Source organism: Cupressus sempervirens, chromosome 7 (genome assembly GCF_028749045.1).
Source record: "Cupressus sempervirens isolate cs-2001-9-10 chromosome 7, ASM2874904v1, whole genome shotgun sequence".
NCBI lineage: Eukaryota > Viridiplantae > Streptophyta > Pinopsida > Cupressales > Cupressaceae > Cupressus > Cupressus sempervirens.
In genome coordinates, this window is record NC_143124.1 from 891058473 (window position 1) to 891075822 (window position 17350).

The 17350-nt window shown below is 36.2% G+C and overlaps 1 protein-coding gene across 1 annotated transcript in view; it reads right to left on the minus strand.

Annotated features, from left to right (window-relative positions):
- Positions 1-17350, minus strand: part of FU (kinase family with ARM repeat domain-containing protein) — a 183877-nt gene that overhangs the window by 18661 nt on the left and 147866 nt on the right. The window contains exons 16-18 of the mRNA XM_089793391.1: positions 14502-14673; positions 14075-14173; positions 13421-13966 (exon numbers count right to left, since the gene is read on the minus strand). Of these exons, the coding sequence (XP_089649517.1) occupies positions 13421-13966; positions 14075-14173; positions 14502-14673 (817 nt within the window). The remainder of the gene's footprint in view (positions 1-13420; positions 13967-14074; positions 14174-14501; positions 14674-17350) is intronic.

Below are 17350 nucleotides of genomic sequence, written 5' to 3' on the forward strand. Positions count from 1 at the left end.
AATATGATAATGTTGGTATAATGCACACCTACAGCTGAAACTTATAACACCTAAAATGCAATGCTAACATGAATGATAAACAAAGGAACCTGGTTGTAGATGGCTGTAATAATTTTGTCAATCCTGTCTTTCCGCTTTGCTATTTTGGAACTGCTTTTTCGCTTTGCTTTTTTCAAAATGCTTTTTCGGACTGCTTTTTCAGATTGCTTTTTTGGACTGTTTTTTCGGGTTTTCTTTTTCGAACTGCTTTTTCGAATCTTTTTTTTTCAAATTACTTTCAAAATCTCAAACCCTCAAGTAGTCTGAGTATACAAATTACGCTCAACTTGAAATGGCTGAATACCACTTCCACTCCTCCAACTAGGGTTGATATCTCAGAACCGAAATTGGCACCTTAAAGTCTTCAAACCCTCAGGCAAACCGGCAAGCACTAAAGCTCTCAGCACAATAGATGATTATGCAACTCCATATGTCTCAAATGCCCCCCCAAAGGCTCCTTATAAAGAAGTCATAAGTAACTTCTAGAATAATCTATTACTTTATTCTTTTTAAGTGACTTTTTGATATTTTATTACTTTAGTCACTTTAATATTAAATTAATTAAATATAATGTTACTTTTTAATATTTTATTTTTAATAACCTTATAAGTAATTAATCTAATATACTTTTTCCCTTTATTTCTTCCCTTTTTAGCCTCCGGGGAAAATTAAAGGCTAAAAAAAAACAAGTAGCTGGTGCCTGTCAAAAAGGGGACATTACAGCCCGCCCTTCCTGAAATTGCTTGTCCCCAAGCAATGGCCGAACAACAAACCATTCGCTCCACCTGGATCCCAAATGTAGTCATGAACTATACTGTTGTCAGTCAACGTAGGCTCCTGCAACAACCTCTGAAATATAACCAAGAGGAATCCATGAATGAATCGTGAATCACTATGCAACTGAACTCCAAATCCACTACTGCCACAGTCAGGAACCCACGAGGCACAAACTCTCAAAATATCAAACCCCAAGTAGAGTAGATCACCCAAACTGTCAACATAATAAACACCATCCACACAACCCACTGTGTTATGCGGAATGCACACTCCAACTCTGCTACAATGGTGACCACTCCCACTTGAAACTGCACCAAATACAGAGAATCCACACACTGTACATCTACTGCAGTTAACACAACTCTGCAGATCACCGGCCACTGTCTCATAACCATAACACCCATGCACTACTAATGGTGAATAGTCATTACACAGTAAATAGCAAGAACTAGAACCCAAACCAAATCTGACGGCCATCAAGTCCTCAACACCTGGATCCAGTGCAAACTGATGAACATAGCCTACAGTATAATGCTGATTAAAAGAACTAACCTCAGTCGACAACTCGCCATACACAGGTGATGCAACCCACTGCAACTAATCACTAACCAAACCGGAACTAACTACTACTTCCGAAGACATTGCCAAGGGGGTAGTGTCACTAGCAAGAACCATGTCAACTGCCGGCTCACCAACATCACACATGATCTCTGATACAACATCACTAGTCTCCTTGTCGTCCGTAGTAGAGACCACCACCAAGTCAAACATACCACCATGCTCAGCTGCAACGCCCAACTCAACTGATCCTGCCTCCAGTAGAAACGAACCAAACATGCCAATACTGGTATCGAGGACAGATATATCCTCATCTCTACTGCCTCTATCAACCTTGACCATGGACATCCTCGGATCACCAGACATCGCAGTCTGTGACTGTACAAAATCTCGTAAAGACTGAAGTCGCTCTAACTCCATGGTCACCTCAACCAAATGAAAATGTGACTCCTCGAAAGCCAATTGTGTACTCCCAAGGAACTCAGAAGTCACCTCGAGCTGCTGAGTAAGCTCATTCACCTCATCTTCCTTGACCAGTAATGCGTCATATGTTGTACTGCCCCACTCCATAAGATAATCTTTGTCGGCTACCAACTGCATATAATTATGTTTTAGAACTCGGATAGCCTCCCATAAAGAGCGGATCTCTGTCAAGGAAAGATAACTGCCTCCTTGCTCATCACTAGTAGGAGAACCCCATCCATAAACTGCTAACAACTGACAAGCAGCATCGAAATGCTCACATGCGATAGAAATGTCTTGCTCGCCAACTCTCAGCTGACTAGACACATGATTGTGCTGACTGGTCGAACTCCTATACTCTACCCTGGTACATTGTCCAAAGGAGTAACCTCAGAATAACTATCATCTATAATACTGCCATCCAAATTTTGCAGACCAAATGCTGAACTCATATCATCAAACGGAGCGACTGAAGCATCAACATCAAAAACTTTCATATCAAAAGTAACTGCTGAGGAGACTAAGTTCTCAAAACTATCCACAACATCCCCTTGGGTGTCATCTATAATAATTAGATCCTAGGACTCTTCTGTAAACTCTGTCATATCTGAGAGATCATCAACCCATTACAACAAGAATGGTCGATTGGATACATGAACAATGCCCCACACAAGTGTATAAAAACTAATTCCAGCATCAAACAAGCTGCTAGCATGGATGAGAACTACACCTGGCAAACTACTAATCAAGTCCATGATGGTGCAACAAATACTACTACCAAAGAATGATAGATATCTCCAATCAAAACGATCCCAAGTACTAAGATAAGGATCCCAACATCTAATCCATGAATGAAAACCAACTGGCAATTCAAGTAAACTTCTCACCTGAGTAATGTGAACAATACCAACTGACTTCACGCACCTGTCTACAATCTCTGAATCCGGAATGTGAATGCTAGACATACTCATATCATCATCAACATGTGATCCAACTGTAAAAGAAAACTGAGTCCCTGCCATATGCACTCTCCTGAACTAAACTCACCTCGAGACAAAGCTCGTCCACATGTCTCTCAGAATCCTAGAGAGCCAACTAAGTATACATCAAGGAATTTCGGGTATCCTCCAGCTCATGAGAAAATCAGTCGACCTCCTCTTCCTTCTTCTTCAATGCATCTGAATAGATCCCCACAAGATTAAGGAGATGATCGCAATTTGAAATTACATATATGTAATGTACCTTCATTGCTTCCATGCCTTCCTTGATCTACTGTAAGTCGTCACAAGAAGAACCTGTTGTGACTCCTTTATGTCTCTCCTGCAGTTGAATCATCCAAATGTGATTCTCAATCAATCCATGTATCTTGTCATGATGAGATAAAGCCACGACAATATCCTTGTCCCTTGTCTTCAGTTGGCTTGCCAAACCAAGTGAAGAGCTACTAGCCTCCATCTCATGTGAAGAAGCATCCAACTGTGCCTGATACTCATTTTCTGCAAAGTCCTAAATGCTCACTTTCTGATTAACTGTACTATCCTTAAACATGACAGTATCCTCAACTGCTATAACTTCATCCAGCCCAACTGTACTGGAATCACTATTTGTGTCAATCACGCAATCTGGTGTGCCTATGATATCACCTTTTGATGCAACTGGCTCAACCTGCACAACATCTGTAACCCCTTCTGCTTGTGAAGATGATGCAGATAAACCATTACCTGAAGATGTGCTAATGTCTCCCTGTATCGAATCCGCATGTCTGTTAAACTCCTCATACAAGTTTTTGCCTATCATAGGGAAGGTACAATCCTTAGGCCTATCAATCAGGCTCTTTAACCACCTACATGCCATAGGTGACAAATTCCTCTCTTTTGTCCAAACATACCATGAGTCTTCTGCCAAAAGTTTAGAAATTTCATCCTCCTCAAACAGGATTGTGAACATGATGGAGTGCATCGATGCCAATACCCTGCTGGGATTAAACTCGTCCATAATATTCCAAAATGTATTAAATATCCTGCGAATGTCACCAATACAACCTATTGCCAGCATAATATTTTCAAATCTACACCTTGCAAATACTTCAAGTAATCTTGCCCTCTTTGTGAAATAAGGGTCCCAGATGTTGTCCAACTTTTCAAAGCTTTTTACCATGGCATGAAGTACCTCTCTCATAATTTGATTGTCATAAGAATTAAGGCCAGCTATTATCCTCATGATTTCACTAATGCAAGAGAGAGTTGTAAGTCTTATTACCTCATCATGATGTCTCAATAATCGGAGCTTAACCAACAAACCAAATGCTGGAGATAAAGCTTTGCATAGCATCAGGTCTTGATTGATCAAACTTGCCTAAATAAGTTTCCAACTCCTCCAAAGTTCTTACAAGGTCCTCTGTTCGCCGAAATGGACAATCTAATTTCTTCTTTACATTGTGCATTCTTTCTTCCAAATCCTTGTCTCCTGTTAAAGCCATACTGATAATTGAATTCAATCTAAAATAACCCAATGAGGCTGGCAAAAAACCGCTCTGATACCACTGTAATGACCTTGCTCAAATCTGATCCCAAAATGCTGATAACGGTTCAAGAAAAAACTTTGCATACAAGGGTCATATGACTGATAAAATTTCAATTTGCTTTTATGGCTCTTTCCTTCACTTAGCATCAATAAGAATGATTGCAAAAAGACTCTAAATTGACTAAACAATGACCTAACATGAATGTGCAACTTATTTTGACAATATTCAATGCATATATGTGACTGAAACTACTTGCAATATGCAGCTACAGCAACTAGTAATTTTGACAAACACTTGGGATGCAAAATTATAACATTATTTATGCCAAAAAAAAGAACCTACAGCCAATTGACATTTTTACAAAAAGTTGGTATGCAAACTAACTAGCTGATAATAAATGATATTGAATTGCTCAAATGACACCAGCAACTATTATCTCCTTAATTGCAATGAAATTTCTAATACAATGCTCATGAAATATGGCCAAGACTCTTGGCATTTACATGGATTACAAAATATGATAATGTTGGTATAATGCACACCTACAACTGAAACTTATAACACCTAAAATGCAATGCTAACATTAATGATAAACAAAGGAACCCGATTGTAGATGGCTGTAATTAATTTCACCAATCCTGCCTTTTCGCTTTGCTATTTCAGATCTACTTTTTCGCTTTGCTTTTTTCGGATTGCTTTTTCGAACTGCTTTCAAAATCTCAAACCCTCAAGTAGTCTGAGTATACAAATTACGCTCAACTTGAAATGGCTGAATACCACTTCCACTCCTCCAACTAGGGTTGATATCTCAAAACCAAAATTGGCACCTTAGAGTCTTCAAACCCTCAGGCAAACCTGCAAGCACTAAAGCTCTCAGCACAATAGATGATTACGCAACTCAAGATGTCTCAAATGCCCCCCCAAAAGCTCCTTATAAAGAATTCATAAGTAACTTCAAGAAACTTCTAGAATAATCTATTACTTTATTCTTTTTAAGTGACTTTTTGATATTTCATTGCTTTTGTCACTTTAATATTAAATATAAGGTTACTTTTTAATATTTTTTTTTTAATAACCTTATAAGTAATTAATCTAATATACTTTTTCCCCTTTATTTCTTCCCTTTTTAGCCTCCGGGGAAAATTAAAGGCTAAAAAAAACAAGTAGCTAGTGCCTGTCAAAAAGGGGACATTACACAAATTGATGTTTTTGCCCTCAGACGAGCTTCTATAATGAAGCTACAAGTTTGAGTTTGTATTTATCTTCCAAAATCCACATTTTTGTGCCCTACACGGGCTTTATTTGGCACAATGCAAGTCTATGGTTTGAATAAAGACATACCTTTTAAATGGAATTGCGTCCACAATGCTCCATAATAGGCTTTGTATGAGACGTTACAAAGAAAACATATCTCATTTACTACATTTTATGCCTTATATGGGCTTTACAAGGCACAATGCAAGCACCAAAAGACTTTAAGTCAATCAAAAACAAGCTTGTATGAAGCAATAACAGGCTTTACAAAAGCCAATACAAATGTTTAGATTGCGTCTTGAATAAAGATGGACTTTATACAAGCCAATGGACAACAAAAAATGTTATCTTTTTATAAAAATGGGATTGTGTGCATTAAACACAAGCCAAAAACAAGAAATGCATATATGTCTAAGCACATAAATTCATTACAAATTCTCTCAAAGTTGTCAACAGGATTTTTGCTATTACAATTTTAAAATCACATCTTCAAGTAATGATGACCTTTATCATTACACATGCAAGTTATTAGATCTCATTTGATAGTAATAACAAGCTTTGTAATATGCATTACAAACAAAATTGCCCCCATAAGCAATTGCGAGCATTGAGAGAGAATTCACAAGTCAAGACGAGCTTTTGTAGAGTTAAGACATGTTTAAAGGACATGAGATGTTCACCAACATGCTTTCTAAAAGTTTTTGCAAGTTATAAACATTCATATAAAGTGTCCTCAAATCGCCACCTTTACTCATTACAAGTCAATAATACATTTTAAGACAGCATATACAAGACAAAACATGTATAAACTAATACTTTATAAGTGAACATAAAAAACCCACCAATAAATATAAGTTTAAAAACACCTCTTGGTTTAAAAAAGGCTTTCTCATGTGCTTTTACAAGCGCTTAAACCTTTTAAATATCAAACATTTAATAAGTCTTAAAAAGACCACTAACATATTAAAATCTTTATAATGTTCACATATTCCCTTGCAAATATGTACGGTGGAGTTTTAAGTCCAGATTGCATGTAAATGATACCCAAGATGCCATGTAAAGACCAACAAAAAGCCCAAATATGCAAATTTTAAACAAGAAATGAAGACATGCAGTCAAGCTTAAAAATTCCACCGCAATGTACTTAGTCTTTAATAAATCTTGAAATACAACTCCGATTGAGGCCTAAGATTGCTCAAAACAAGTGGATGTGAAAGTGCAATCAAACTAAGATGGAAATGAAAACTGAAAACAAACCACACATATAAGAAAAATAATAAAAAAGACTCGTTACAAAAAACGAAGCAATTGTAGTCAGGAAAGAAAAACCCATCATAGCAAGGAAGTGCTGAAGTAATAGCTTCGGTTGGATGGGATATCAGTGTAAGGAACAAACCTATATATATATATATATATATATATATATATATATATATATATATATATATATATATACTGACATCACAAGCTACTCATGATCATGCCCAGATCGGGCTTCATATAAATGAGAATAAAACAATCAGTATATTGATATGTCTGTCTAAAGAAAAATCGATTCTCATACCCTTCTCTGTGATCGAGTCTGTAATCTGCATAATAATATGATGTGATCCTGAACATTATTATTAGTTTGTAATCTGCACAATAATATGTGATCCTGTGCATTACTATTAAGTTGTGAACTGTTCCACGATATCATGCAATCGTGAGTATTGGTATCAACATTGGATATAATACTTAGGCACGATAATCGCTATCCGTACATCAGCGGGTTATTATAAGATTGCAACTGTTTTAGAAGGTTTATTAACCATAACAAATGGTAATACACCACATAGGGTCATGACCTTACATGGCAAAAGCCACATAAGGGTCATGTCCTTATGTGATTGAAATGTTTCGAATGTTTCAAATCATATATATGATGATTGATGGCTGAGGGGAAAGATCAATTAAAGCAGCATGCAACTACCACAGCATATCAATCATTACTTCTACATTCCTTCTGCTATATGTTCTCATACCAAAGTCTGCATTTAAGAACAAATCATTGTAATATTCAGTCATAGTGTATAACAATGCATCGCAAGGAAATATACATCTGTGAAAGTAAGATAACTAATTGAATCTGAAATAAAATATCCTCTATCTCTGATCCTAGATTCCTTAACATGATATCAGATCTTAGTTAGTAGATAGAGATGACAAGAAAAAAAACAAATTATTGTTCAAAAGTTTCTGAATTATTTACTCTACTCAAAAGAGCAACCATGGTGAACAGAGTCAAACTAGAAGATGGACTTGATGGAGCAACAAATTTCATATCTTGGAGAATACGAATCATGATCGTTCTTAGAGAACTCAAATTAGAGCAATATGTGGAGGAAAACAAGACCATGACTGAAAATGAGCCTGACAAAACTGTATGGAAAGACACAACAACAAAGCTATGAAGATTATAATTGATTCTATAAAAGATCATATACTCCCATATATAGCAAAATCGTCAACCGCATATGAAATGTTTATGAGAATTCAAAACTCATAATAAATCAATGACACCAGCAGATAGCTTACTATAAAAACTCAACTTGTTCACATCAAGATGAGCAAAAGAGAAACTATCACATCATACTTTTTGAGGATATCAGAATTAAGAGACCAGCTTTCTACTCTGGGGAATATTGTAAACGATGAAGAATTATCCTTGATAGCTCTTAAAGGACTACCTACTACTTGGGAATCCTTCATCCAAGGGGTTAGTGCTCGTCCTACTCTGACCAAATTTGATCAATTCAAAAACGATTGTACTCAAGAACAGTCACAATTAATTACAAGAGGAATCATATCAAATAAGGAAGAGGAAGTTCAAGCTTTACATGTGAAAAACAATAAAAGGATGAGACGTTTTAAGAAAAGAGGGAAGAAAAATCAAAATTATAAGAAAATAGATTTCTCAAAAGTTCAATGTTTCAAATGTGACAAATTTGGACATATACACAGGTATTGTCCAGAAAAGAAGAGAGCCCTTGTCAACATATCTGAAATAAAGGAACCTGAAAACTCGCTATTCTTTCTTGTCTTATCAAGTGCGCTAAACTCTAATAAAAATGCCTAGATAATTGACACCGGAGCCTCAAGACACATAACAAGATTTAGAGATCAATTTGAAACCTTCGAAGGACACTCGATCGAAGAAGTCACAATTGGGGATAACTCCACTTATACTGTGAAAGGAATTGAGACCTCCTCAGTCTAACTGAAAACTGGAGTTACTTTACATTTAAAGGATGTTCTATATGTACCACGTATCAAGAGAAATCTAGTCTCTATTTCAGGTTTAGCAAATCAAGGGTATCACATTACCTTTCAAGAAGACGAGGTCCTAACAAGGCCTAAAAATTCAAACATTTAAAATGCAATCTGTATTGTATTCAGAGGCAGCAGTCTAAATAAACTATGCAACACTCAAAATTTAGCCCTAAATCATTAAGTCATAAAGAATAATGAAATATGGCACAAAAGACTAGGTCACTTACATTTCTGAGCTCTACCCTCCATAAGAGATAATTGTAAAAGGCATACCTACCCTAAAATCTGAACATGAAGGAAGATGTAAAAGTTGTGCATTAGGAAAGAACTCCAAAACCTCTTTCCCTCATAGTGAACAAAAATCTAAGATCGTACTTGAACTCATTCATACTGACTTATGTGGACCTATATTAGTACCCTCTCTAGGAGGATATTTGTATTATCTCATTTTGTTGATGATTATTCTAGGAAAATTTGAATCTACTTCTTGAAACTAAAGGAGTCAAATGAAGTTCTATCTAAATTCAAAGAGTTTAAAGACTTGGTAGAAAATCAAACAAGGAAGAAAATTAAAACCCTAAGGTCTAACAATGGAGGAGAATACGTTTCTGAAAACTTCAAAGATTTATACATACCTGTTGGGATTAAGAGGGAGTATACAATGCCATTTAATTCTCAACAGGATGGGGTAGCCAAGAGAAAGAACAGAACCATTATCGAAGCAGTTAAGGCTATGATGCATCACCAAATCTTCACTTAACATTCTGAGCTGAAGCCTCCAATACTGCAGTATACATTCAAAATACATGTCCTCATTCATTTCTAGAAAACATAACACCTGAAGAAGTCTTCACAAAGATCAAACCTGATCTAAGTCACCTAAGAATTTTTGGGTGTCCTATATACATTCATGTACCTAAAGAGAAAAGGACTAAACTAGAACCCTTAAGAAAGAAAGGCATATTTGTTGGCTATATTGAATCTTCCAAAGCTTACAGATTATACATACCAGGATCAAGGACAATTGAAATCAGTAGGGATGTTAAGTTTGAAGAAGATGTTGCATACAAACACTCCAAAATATAGAAGAATCAAATGATGAACCCATCCCAGAACTAGATGAAAGTTCCATGATTGAGAGAACGACTATGATTGAGAGGGAAAGTTGTACAGAAGATAATGAACCCCCAATCTCAAATCCTAAGAATGTCTTAAATCCACTTGACAAGAAACGATCATTATGGGCATGGAGAATGATTGAAGAAAATAATATGGCTCCTAACGAAATCTTTAGAGAAAATAAGAGAACAAGAAGTCACTCATGTTATGTCACTCATATAAATGAACCCACTAAATCAGAACCCTTTGATGTTGAAGAAGCCTTAAAATCTAAAGCCTGGAAAGGTGCCATGATTGAGGAATATCAATCTATACTAAAAAATGATGTTTGGGACATAGTACCAAGACCCAAGAACAAATTTGTTGTCTCCTCAAAGTGGCTATTTAAAATTAAACAACCACCAAATGGCAGTATTGAAAAACATAAAGCAAGATTTGTGGCCAGAGGATTCTCCCAAAAGGTTGAAATCGATTATGAGGAAACATTTGCAATCGTTGCCTCCAAAGGGTGGAAGATACATCAAATGGATTTAAAGACAACATTTCTAAATGGTGTCATATAAGAGGAAGTATACCTAGAACAACCGGAAGGGTTTGTTATTCATGACAAAAACACACGTATAAAAACTAAAGAAATCTCTTTATGGTCTCGAACAAGCCCCCAGGGCATGGTATGAGAGAATTGACAAATATCTTATCAAATTAGGGTACTCAAAAAACGAAGCTAGCCCTAATATATATTTCAATGAATCAAAGGGTGATCTAATAATACTTGTTCTTTATATTGATGATCTTTTAATAACAGGTGAAGATCACCTTATTGCGAAGTGTAAACAAGATCTTACATCAGAATTTGAAAAGAAAGATTTAGGTCTACTTCACTACTTTTTAGGATTAGAAGTATGGCAGAAGGAAGACTACATCTTCCTGAATCAAGGCAAGTATACTATTGAATACTAAAAAAAAATTGGTATGATGGATTGTAAACCATTGTCCACACCAATGAAAATAAATCTTCTTAAGCTCAAGAGTGAAGCATCTGAATGTGAAGCTGTTGATCCCACATAGTATAGACACATCATTGGATCTCTAATTTACTTAGTGAATTCTCATCCTGATATTTGTTACGCTACAAATGCATTAAGTCAATTTATGTGTTAACCTAAGAAGATCCATCTCATGGCAGCCAAGCACATTTTGAGATACTTACAAGGCACTATTGGACTTGGTGTAAAATATTACCGTGTTGAGCTACAGCTTCTTAGATATTCAGATTCTAACTAGGCCAACGGTTCTATTGATCGGAAGAGCACTACAAGATGTTGTTTAAGTCTTGGATCTGCGATGGCATTATGTTTTAGCAAGAAACAATCTGCAGTTACTCAGAGTTCTACAGAAGCTAAATACATAGCGACATCTATGGGAGCTTGAGAAGCAATGTAGTTACAAAAGTTATTGGTCGAACTATTTGGGAAATCCCTGAATCCAACAATTATCCATTATGATAATCAAAGCTGCATTAAACTCTCTATAAATCCAGTCTTCCATAACATGTCCAAGCACATAGAAATTCTCTATCACTAAAGAAGGGATATGGTGGACATAAATGTTATCAATCAGCACTGAAGAGCAAACAACAAACATATTACCAAACCTCTTGCGAAATTAAAAGTGGAATATTTCAAAGGTAAACTTGGTTTGACTAAGATGTATATATAACTTATGAGATTAAAACTCAGTTTCATTATATACATATATGTTGTTGTTGTGATCACTCTTGTGCACATGTGTATTGTTTTATGAAAGATGATGATCATTCTTTTGGGTGTAAGGTCTCTATAGTAAGGTGACGACCTTCACAGTAGATTGACCCGTTATCATGACTTCACTAAGTTGTTGTCCCAAAGTGTGTCGGTTATTATGCTAACGAAAGCATCATTATTTATTTCATTAAGTTGTTGTCCCGGAATGAGCCGAAAATCATGATACTCCCTGTGTTGTTTTTTTGAGTTCTTGATTCTTCGTCGTGATAGACTACTTTAGTCCTAGATTGTGCTGGAGATCATGATTCCTGCCATCAAGAATAACTATCTGATAGACTATAGTTTGTCCCAAAATGTGTCGGAAATCAGATAGACCATATTCTTAATAGAGATATTATCGTGTATAAGAATATGAGTTGTTGAGATTGAGAAATTGATCATATACTCCCTCACTAAGATGGACTGTTGAAGTAAAAGCTTCGGTTGGATCTGATATCAGTGTAAGGAACAAACTTACACACACACACACACACACACACACATATATATATTCATTCTGATTCCCTCCTTATACTGATATCACAAGCTACTTGTGATCATGCCCAGATCGGGCTTCATATAAATGAGACTAAAACAATCAGTATATTGATATGTCTGTCTGCAGCAAAATTATGTCTCATACCCTTCTCTGTGATCGGTTCTGTAATCTGTTGAATAATATGATGCAATCATGCGCATTACTATTGAGTTGTGAACTGTTCCGCAATATCATGCAATCGTGAGTATTGGTATCAACATTGGATATAATACTTAGGCACGATAATTTCTATCCCTTCATCGGCAGGTTATTATAAGATTGCAATTGTTTTAGAAGGTTGATTAACCATACCAAATGGTAATACACAACGTAGAGTCATGACCCTACCTGGCAAAAGCCACGTAAGGGTCATGTCCCTACGTAATTGAAATGTTTCAAATCATATATATGATGATTGATGGCTGAGGGAAAAATATCAATTAAAGCGGCATGTAATTTCACCAGCATATTAATCATTACTTCTATATTCCTTCTGCTATCTGTTCTCATACCAAAGTCTGCATTTAAGAGAAAAACATTGTAATATTCAGTCATATCATATAACAGTGCATTGCAAGAAAATATACATATGTGAAAGTAAGATATACTTATCTGATTGAATCTGAAATAAAATATCCTCTATCTCTGATCCTACATTCCTTAACAGAAAGATGATGAAAAGCTTGACAGAAACCTTCAAAAATGATATTTGAAAGACATGAAACTTAAGACAATTCAAAGGATAACAAATTGCCTTCATAACACATTATTAAAAAAATCAAAACACAGAAGCAACCCCTAAGAATTCATGAGAAAATTGTGTCGGCTTGTCCAATTTTGTACCAAATAAAATAATGTTCTAGTTAATACCACAAGGTGGAGGTACCAAATTGTACTTCAAGACAACTTAATAAACTTGAACATAAATATAAAATGTAAATAAGTGAACAATATTGCAAACAGTGATACAGGCAAAATATTAAGTATGCTAACAAGAATAAAAAGTTGTCAAGATAATAAGGCAAATAGACACACCTGCATGCAAGAAGATAGAGCGAATTCTGATCCTTGCAAAAGTGCATAGCAAAAACCAAACTGTATTCCCTTTGACTTCAAAAGCCAGGTTGTTACAGTTTCCACAACTCCTAAAGATGCATCCTCAAATTTCAATTCTTCAATCGGAACTTTAGTATCTAACAGCCCCAAAGCATAAGCCTTGAAAGCATTAAGTGGAAAAATGTGTTTCTTGACTTTTCCAAATGCATAATTTAAGGAATCAATTAATAACCATAGCGCTTTACACACTTCGGCAGTTGCAGGTGCCGAGTTACTGGAACCAGACAATAGGCTTGTTCCTGAAGTAGCCAAACACATACAGAGATGATCAGCTGTTCCTAAGGCTTTCGCCTGCCCAAGAATTTGGCTAATAGCATTTTGCTCTGTTGAAAACCCAGATATAGCCGAAGCTGCTTCTGGAAAAGGTGATTTTCTAAGCCCGGACGCAATCCGTGCAAGCATGACATTCACACAAGCAGTTGACTCGTACAACACTCTAGATGAGTCATGTGCATAATTGATAGCCTGCACATTTTTTAAATGGTATTGTAGTAAAAAATCAACATTTACTAGTATAAAACATGACTTTTAATTGTATATGTGCAGTATCATAGAAATGTAGTTCACAATTACCTGTGCATAAATTCGAAGCAATGCAACACAATGCTGGAGATATGAACTCTCTATTCTGCTTCCACCCAAATCCATCAATTTTCTGAGTACTGCTAATCCCTGCAGAAAAGTAATCTTATTGTTTATTTTTCAGATTAAATGCTTGCTACGAGTATAAAAATTAAATCTGATTCAGAATTATGTAAACCAAAACTAACCCCAACAAAGTATTTCTATATAAGAAAATGCTATACAAGCATCTTATAGTTGCCTCTCATTCTGTTTAAGGTATCTAAGGCACTGCAGAAATACCTTTGTCAGGAAGCCAGTAAGCTGTAAACTAGATGCACTTAAAGTTGCAAGAAGAACACCCAACACAGCAGGTATAACTAATAGTTACCCTTCATTCTGTTTGAAATATCCTAGGATAACAGCTATGCTGAAATACCTTTGTCAGGATGCCAGTAAGATGTGAACTAGATGCACTTAAAGTTGCAAGAACAAGACCAAACACAGCAGGTATAACATCATCCACAACAGCCTTTGGTTGAAGAGCTCCCGCAGCAAGTAAATTCAAAATAACCCTCAATGCCTGGTTCACATTTGCACAAGCCTGCTCACTGCAGCAATTTATACATAAATTCGTAGCTAGCCTTGAGTAGATGGCATAAATTGAAATACGCATCAAATTAAAGAGCAAAATAACAAAGCCCATGACATAAAAACATAATCACCAGTATGTCTATTGACAGTACAATAATGTAGGTCATGTTTGCATGACCAACAATTGGCAAAACATCTTTGAAGATTATCCTAGAACACATTTGGGTTTTCAAACAGCGTAACATTACTCTGTTAAAAAGTGTTCCTTGAACTACTTAACACAAAGGACTACTATTTCTGGCTTTTGCTAATACTACATTAAAGAAATTGGAAAAACGTTTGATGCAAAACTTATAAAGGATTTCTGCTAGTAAATTCAAGGGTTGTACTTATATACAAACATCTAATCTAAATCGTCAAAAGAAAAATAAAGTTACAGCTGAGAAACCGAAAAGGTAATAGAATATAGACAGTTTCTAATAATAGAATTCCCAGCTCAATAGAAAGAATACTGGTTGTGATTATTACTACCTAAATCTATTCAAACAATTAAAACCAAAAGACCTAAAAAGGAAAATTTATTGTTGTTTACAAACATCAGATCTAAATACCCAAATGTTACATCCTATGTTACCGATGCATTGGCCCTGGAGGGGGGTGCAGATGCGAATGTGAATGTGGATGTCGACTGGTGCGTGGATGCAGGAGGCATGGTCAGTGCTGCCAGGAAGCAGCGTTATCTCCTGCGCATGCGCATAGGGTACTCCGGAGAGCATCCGCGTGCATCACGTGAGCACCCACTTGTTTCCAGTGTCCAATCACTTAAGTGACTTAAAAAACATGTAATCTAAATGGTTTTGTATTGTTTTTTTCCTTATATTTGCCTCACAACCCTAAAATGGCCCTAAAAGAGGCCATTCACGACCATTCTTCCCATTTTCTTTGCAGTTGAGCTCTCTTCTCATTTGGTCTCCATTGTGGAATTCTGAAAGCAAGGTCATTAGTTTTGAAAGGGATCATTCGTAGGGTGTCTATTGAGCTTCCACAAAGGACGAATAAGCATCTAAGGTAAGCATTCAATCCATTTCATGAGCTTTTTTAGTGATTTTTTTTAGTTCTTCATGAATTTTACAAGTTTTAGAAGAAATATTTCAAGATATTTTGTTTTTGATTTTAGTAAAGAAATGAAGGAGTAAGTTCTTTTAAACATTTCTAAGTTAATATTTTCTATTTTCTTATTACATTCATAGTTTCTATTGTGCAAGAATGGCCACTACTAATAGTCAAAGTTCGACAGCAGGACAAAAACAAAGTGATAACTTCAATATTGATGCGGCATCTCCATTATGGAGACACACCACAAGATCATCACAAGTTTCTGGAGGTGGGTCATTCAAATGGGGATGCAATATATGTCATAGTAAGTCATTCAACAACACATATTCTTGGGTCAAAGCTCATTTTATGGGCCCTACTAGTAAAGGAATAGCACTGTGCAAGGGAAGTAAAGATGGAAACAGGTTGAGTGATGCACAATTAGCCGGGTTCATAAAAGAATAAGAGGTTGTTGATCGTTTAGTGAGCAAATCAAAAACAAGTTTGTGCAAAACTTCATCTACAAAGAGCAAAGTGAATGTGCCCACTGACCATGTTCTAAACATCCATTCTTGGAAGTGGGAGAGGAGAATGATGAAGTAGAAGTTATTACCCACAAAAGAGGTCTGTTGGATCAAGCATTCAAAATGGAGGCAAGAGAGGTCGCTAATGAAGCAATTGCATGTTGCCTTTATGCCAATGGTCTTCTTTTCAATTTGGTAAGATCACCATATTGGAAGGAAATGGTTGCGACCATCCTTAGAGCACCAGCTGATTACATTAGCCCCGGGTATGAAAAGGTGCGTGTACTACTCTTTTGCAAAAGGAAAAGATTTCTATAGACAAAGCTCTTCAACCAATTAGGACATCTTGGAAAACTTCCAGCATAACTATTGCATCTGATGGATGGAAAGACACAAGAAACCGACCATTGATAAATGTGATTGCAATGCCCCAAATGGGCAATGCTTTTGAGGGCTATTGATTGTGAAGGACAAGTTAAGGATTCACAATTCATTTCTAGAATTCTCATTGAGGCAGTAGAGATGGTGGGTAGTGAGAATGTGGTCCAAGCATAGTTCCAAGAATCACGGCGATTCATGCGATTCACGCGATTTGGCGATTCGATTCAAGCCAAACGATTTTTTGTGAATCGGTGAATCGAATCAGCGATAAAGGGTCTATGAAATAAGTTGCTCACTAAATTTCAAGGGTTTTTTAAATTTTCCGATTCATGGCCGATTCGATTCCGATTCATGGCCGATTCACGATTTGATTCGGCCTTGCCGATTCCGATCCGATTCCGATTCTTGTTACTTTGGGTCCAAGTAGTCACAGATAATGCCACGGATTGTAGGGGTGCAGGTGCGCTTTGGTTGAGTCTCGATACAACCATATTTTTTGGGCACCATACACCGTACACTCTCTCAACTTGGTCATGCAACAAATTAGCACCCAAATAGATTGGATGAAGCAAATATACCAAGAGGGAGAGGACATACAAATGTTTGTGACAAATCACCACATGTCACAATCTATATTCAGATCATTCTCTAAGTTGGAGTTGTTGAAGGTAGATTTAAAATTGTAATTATTTAG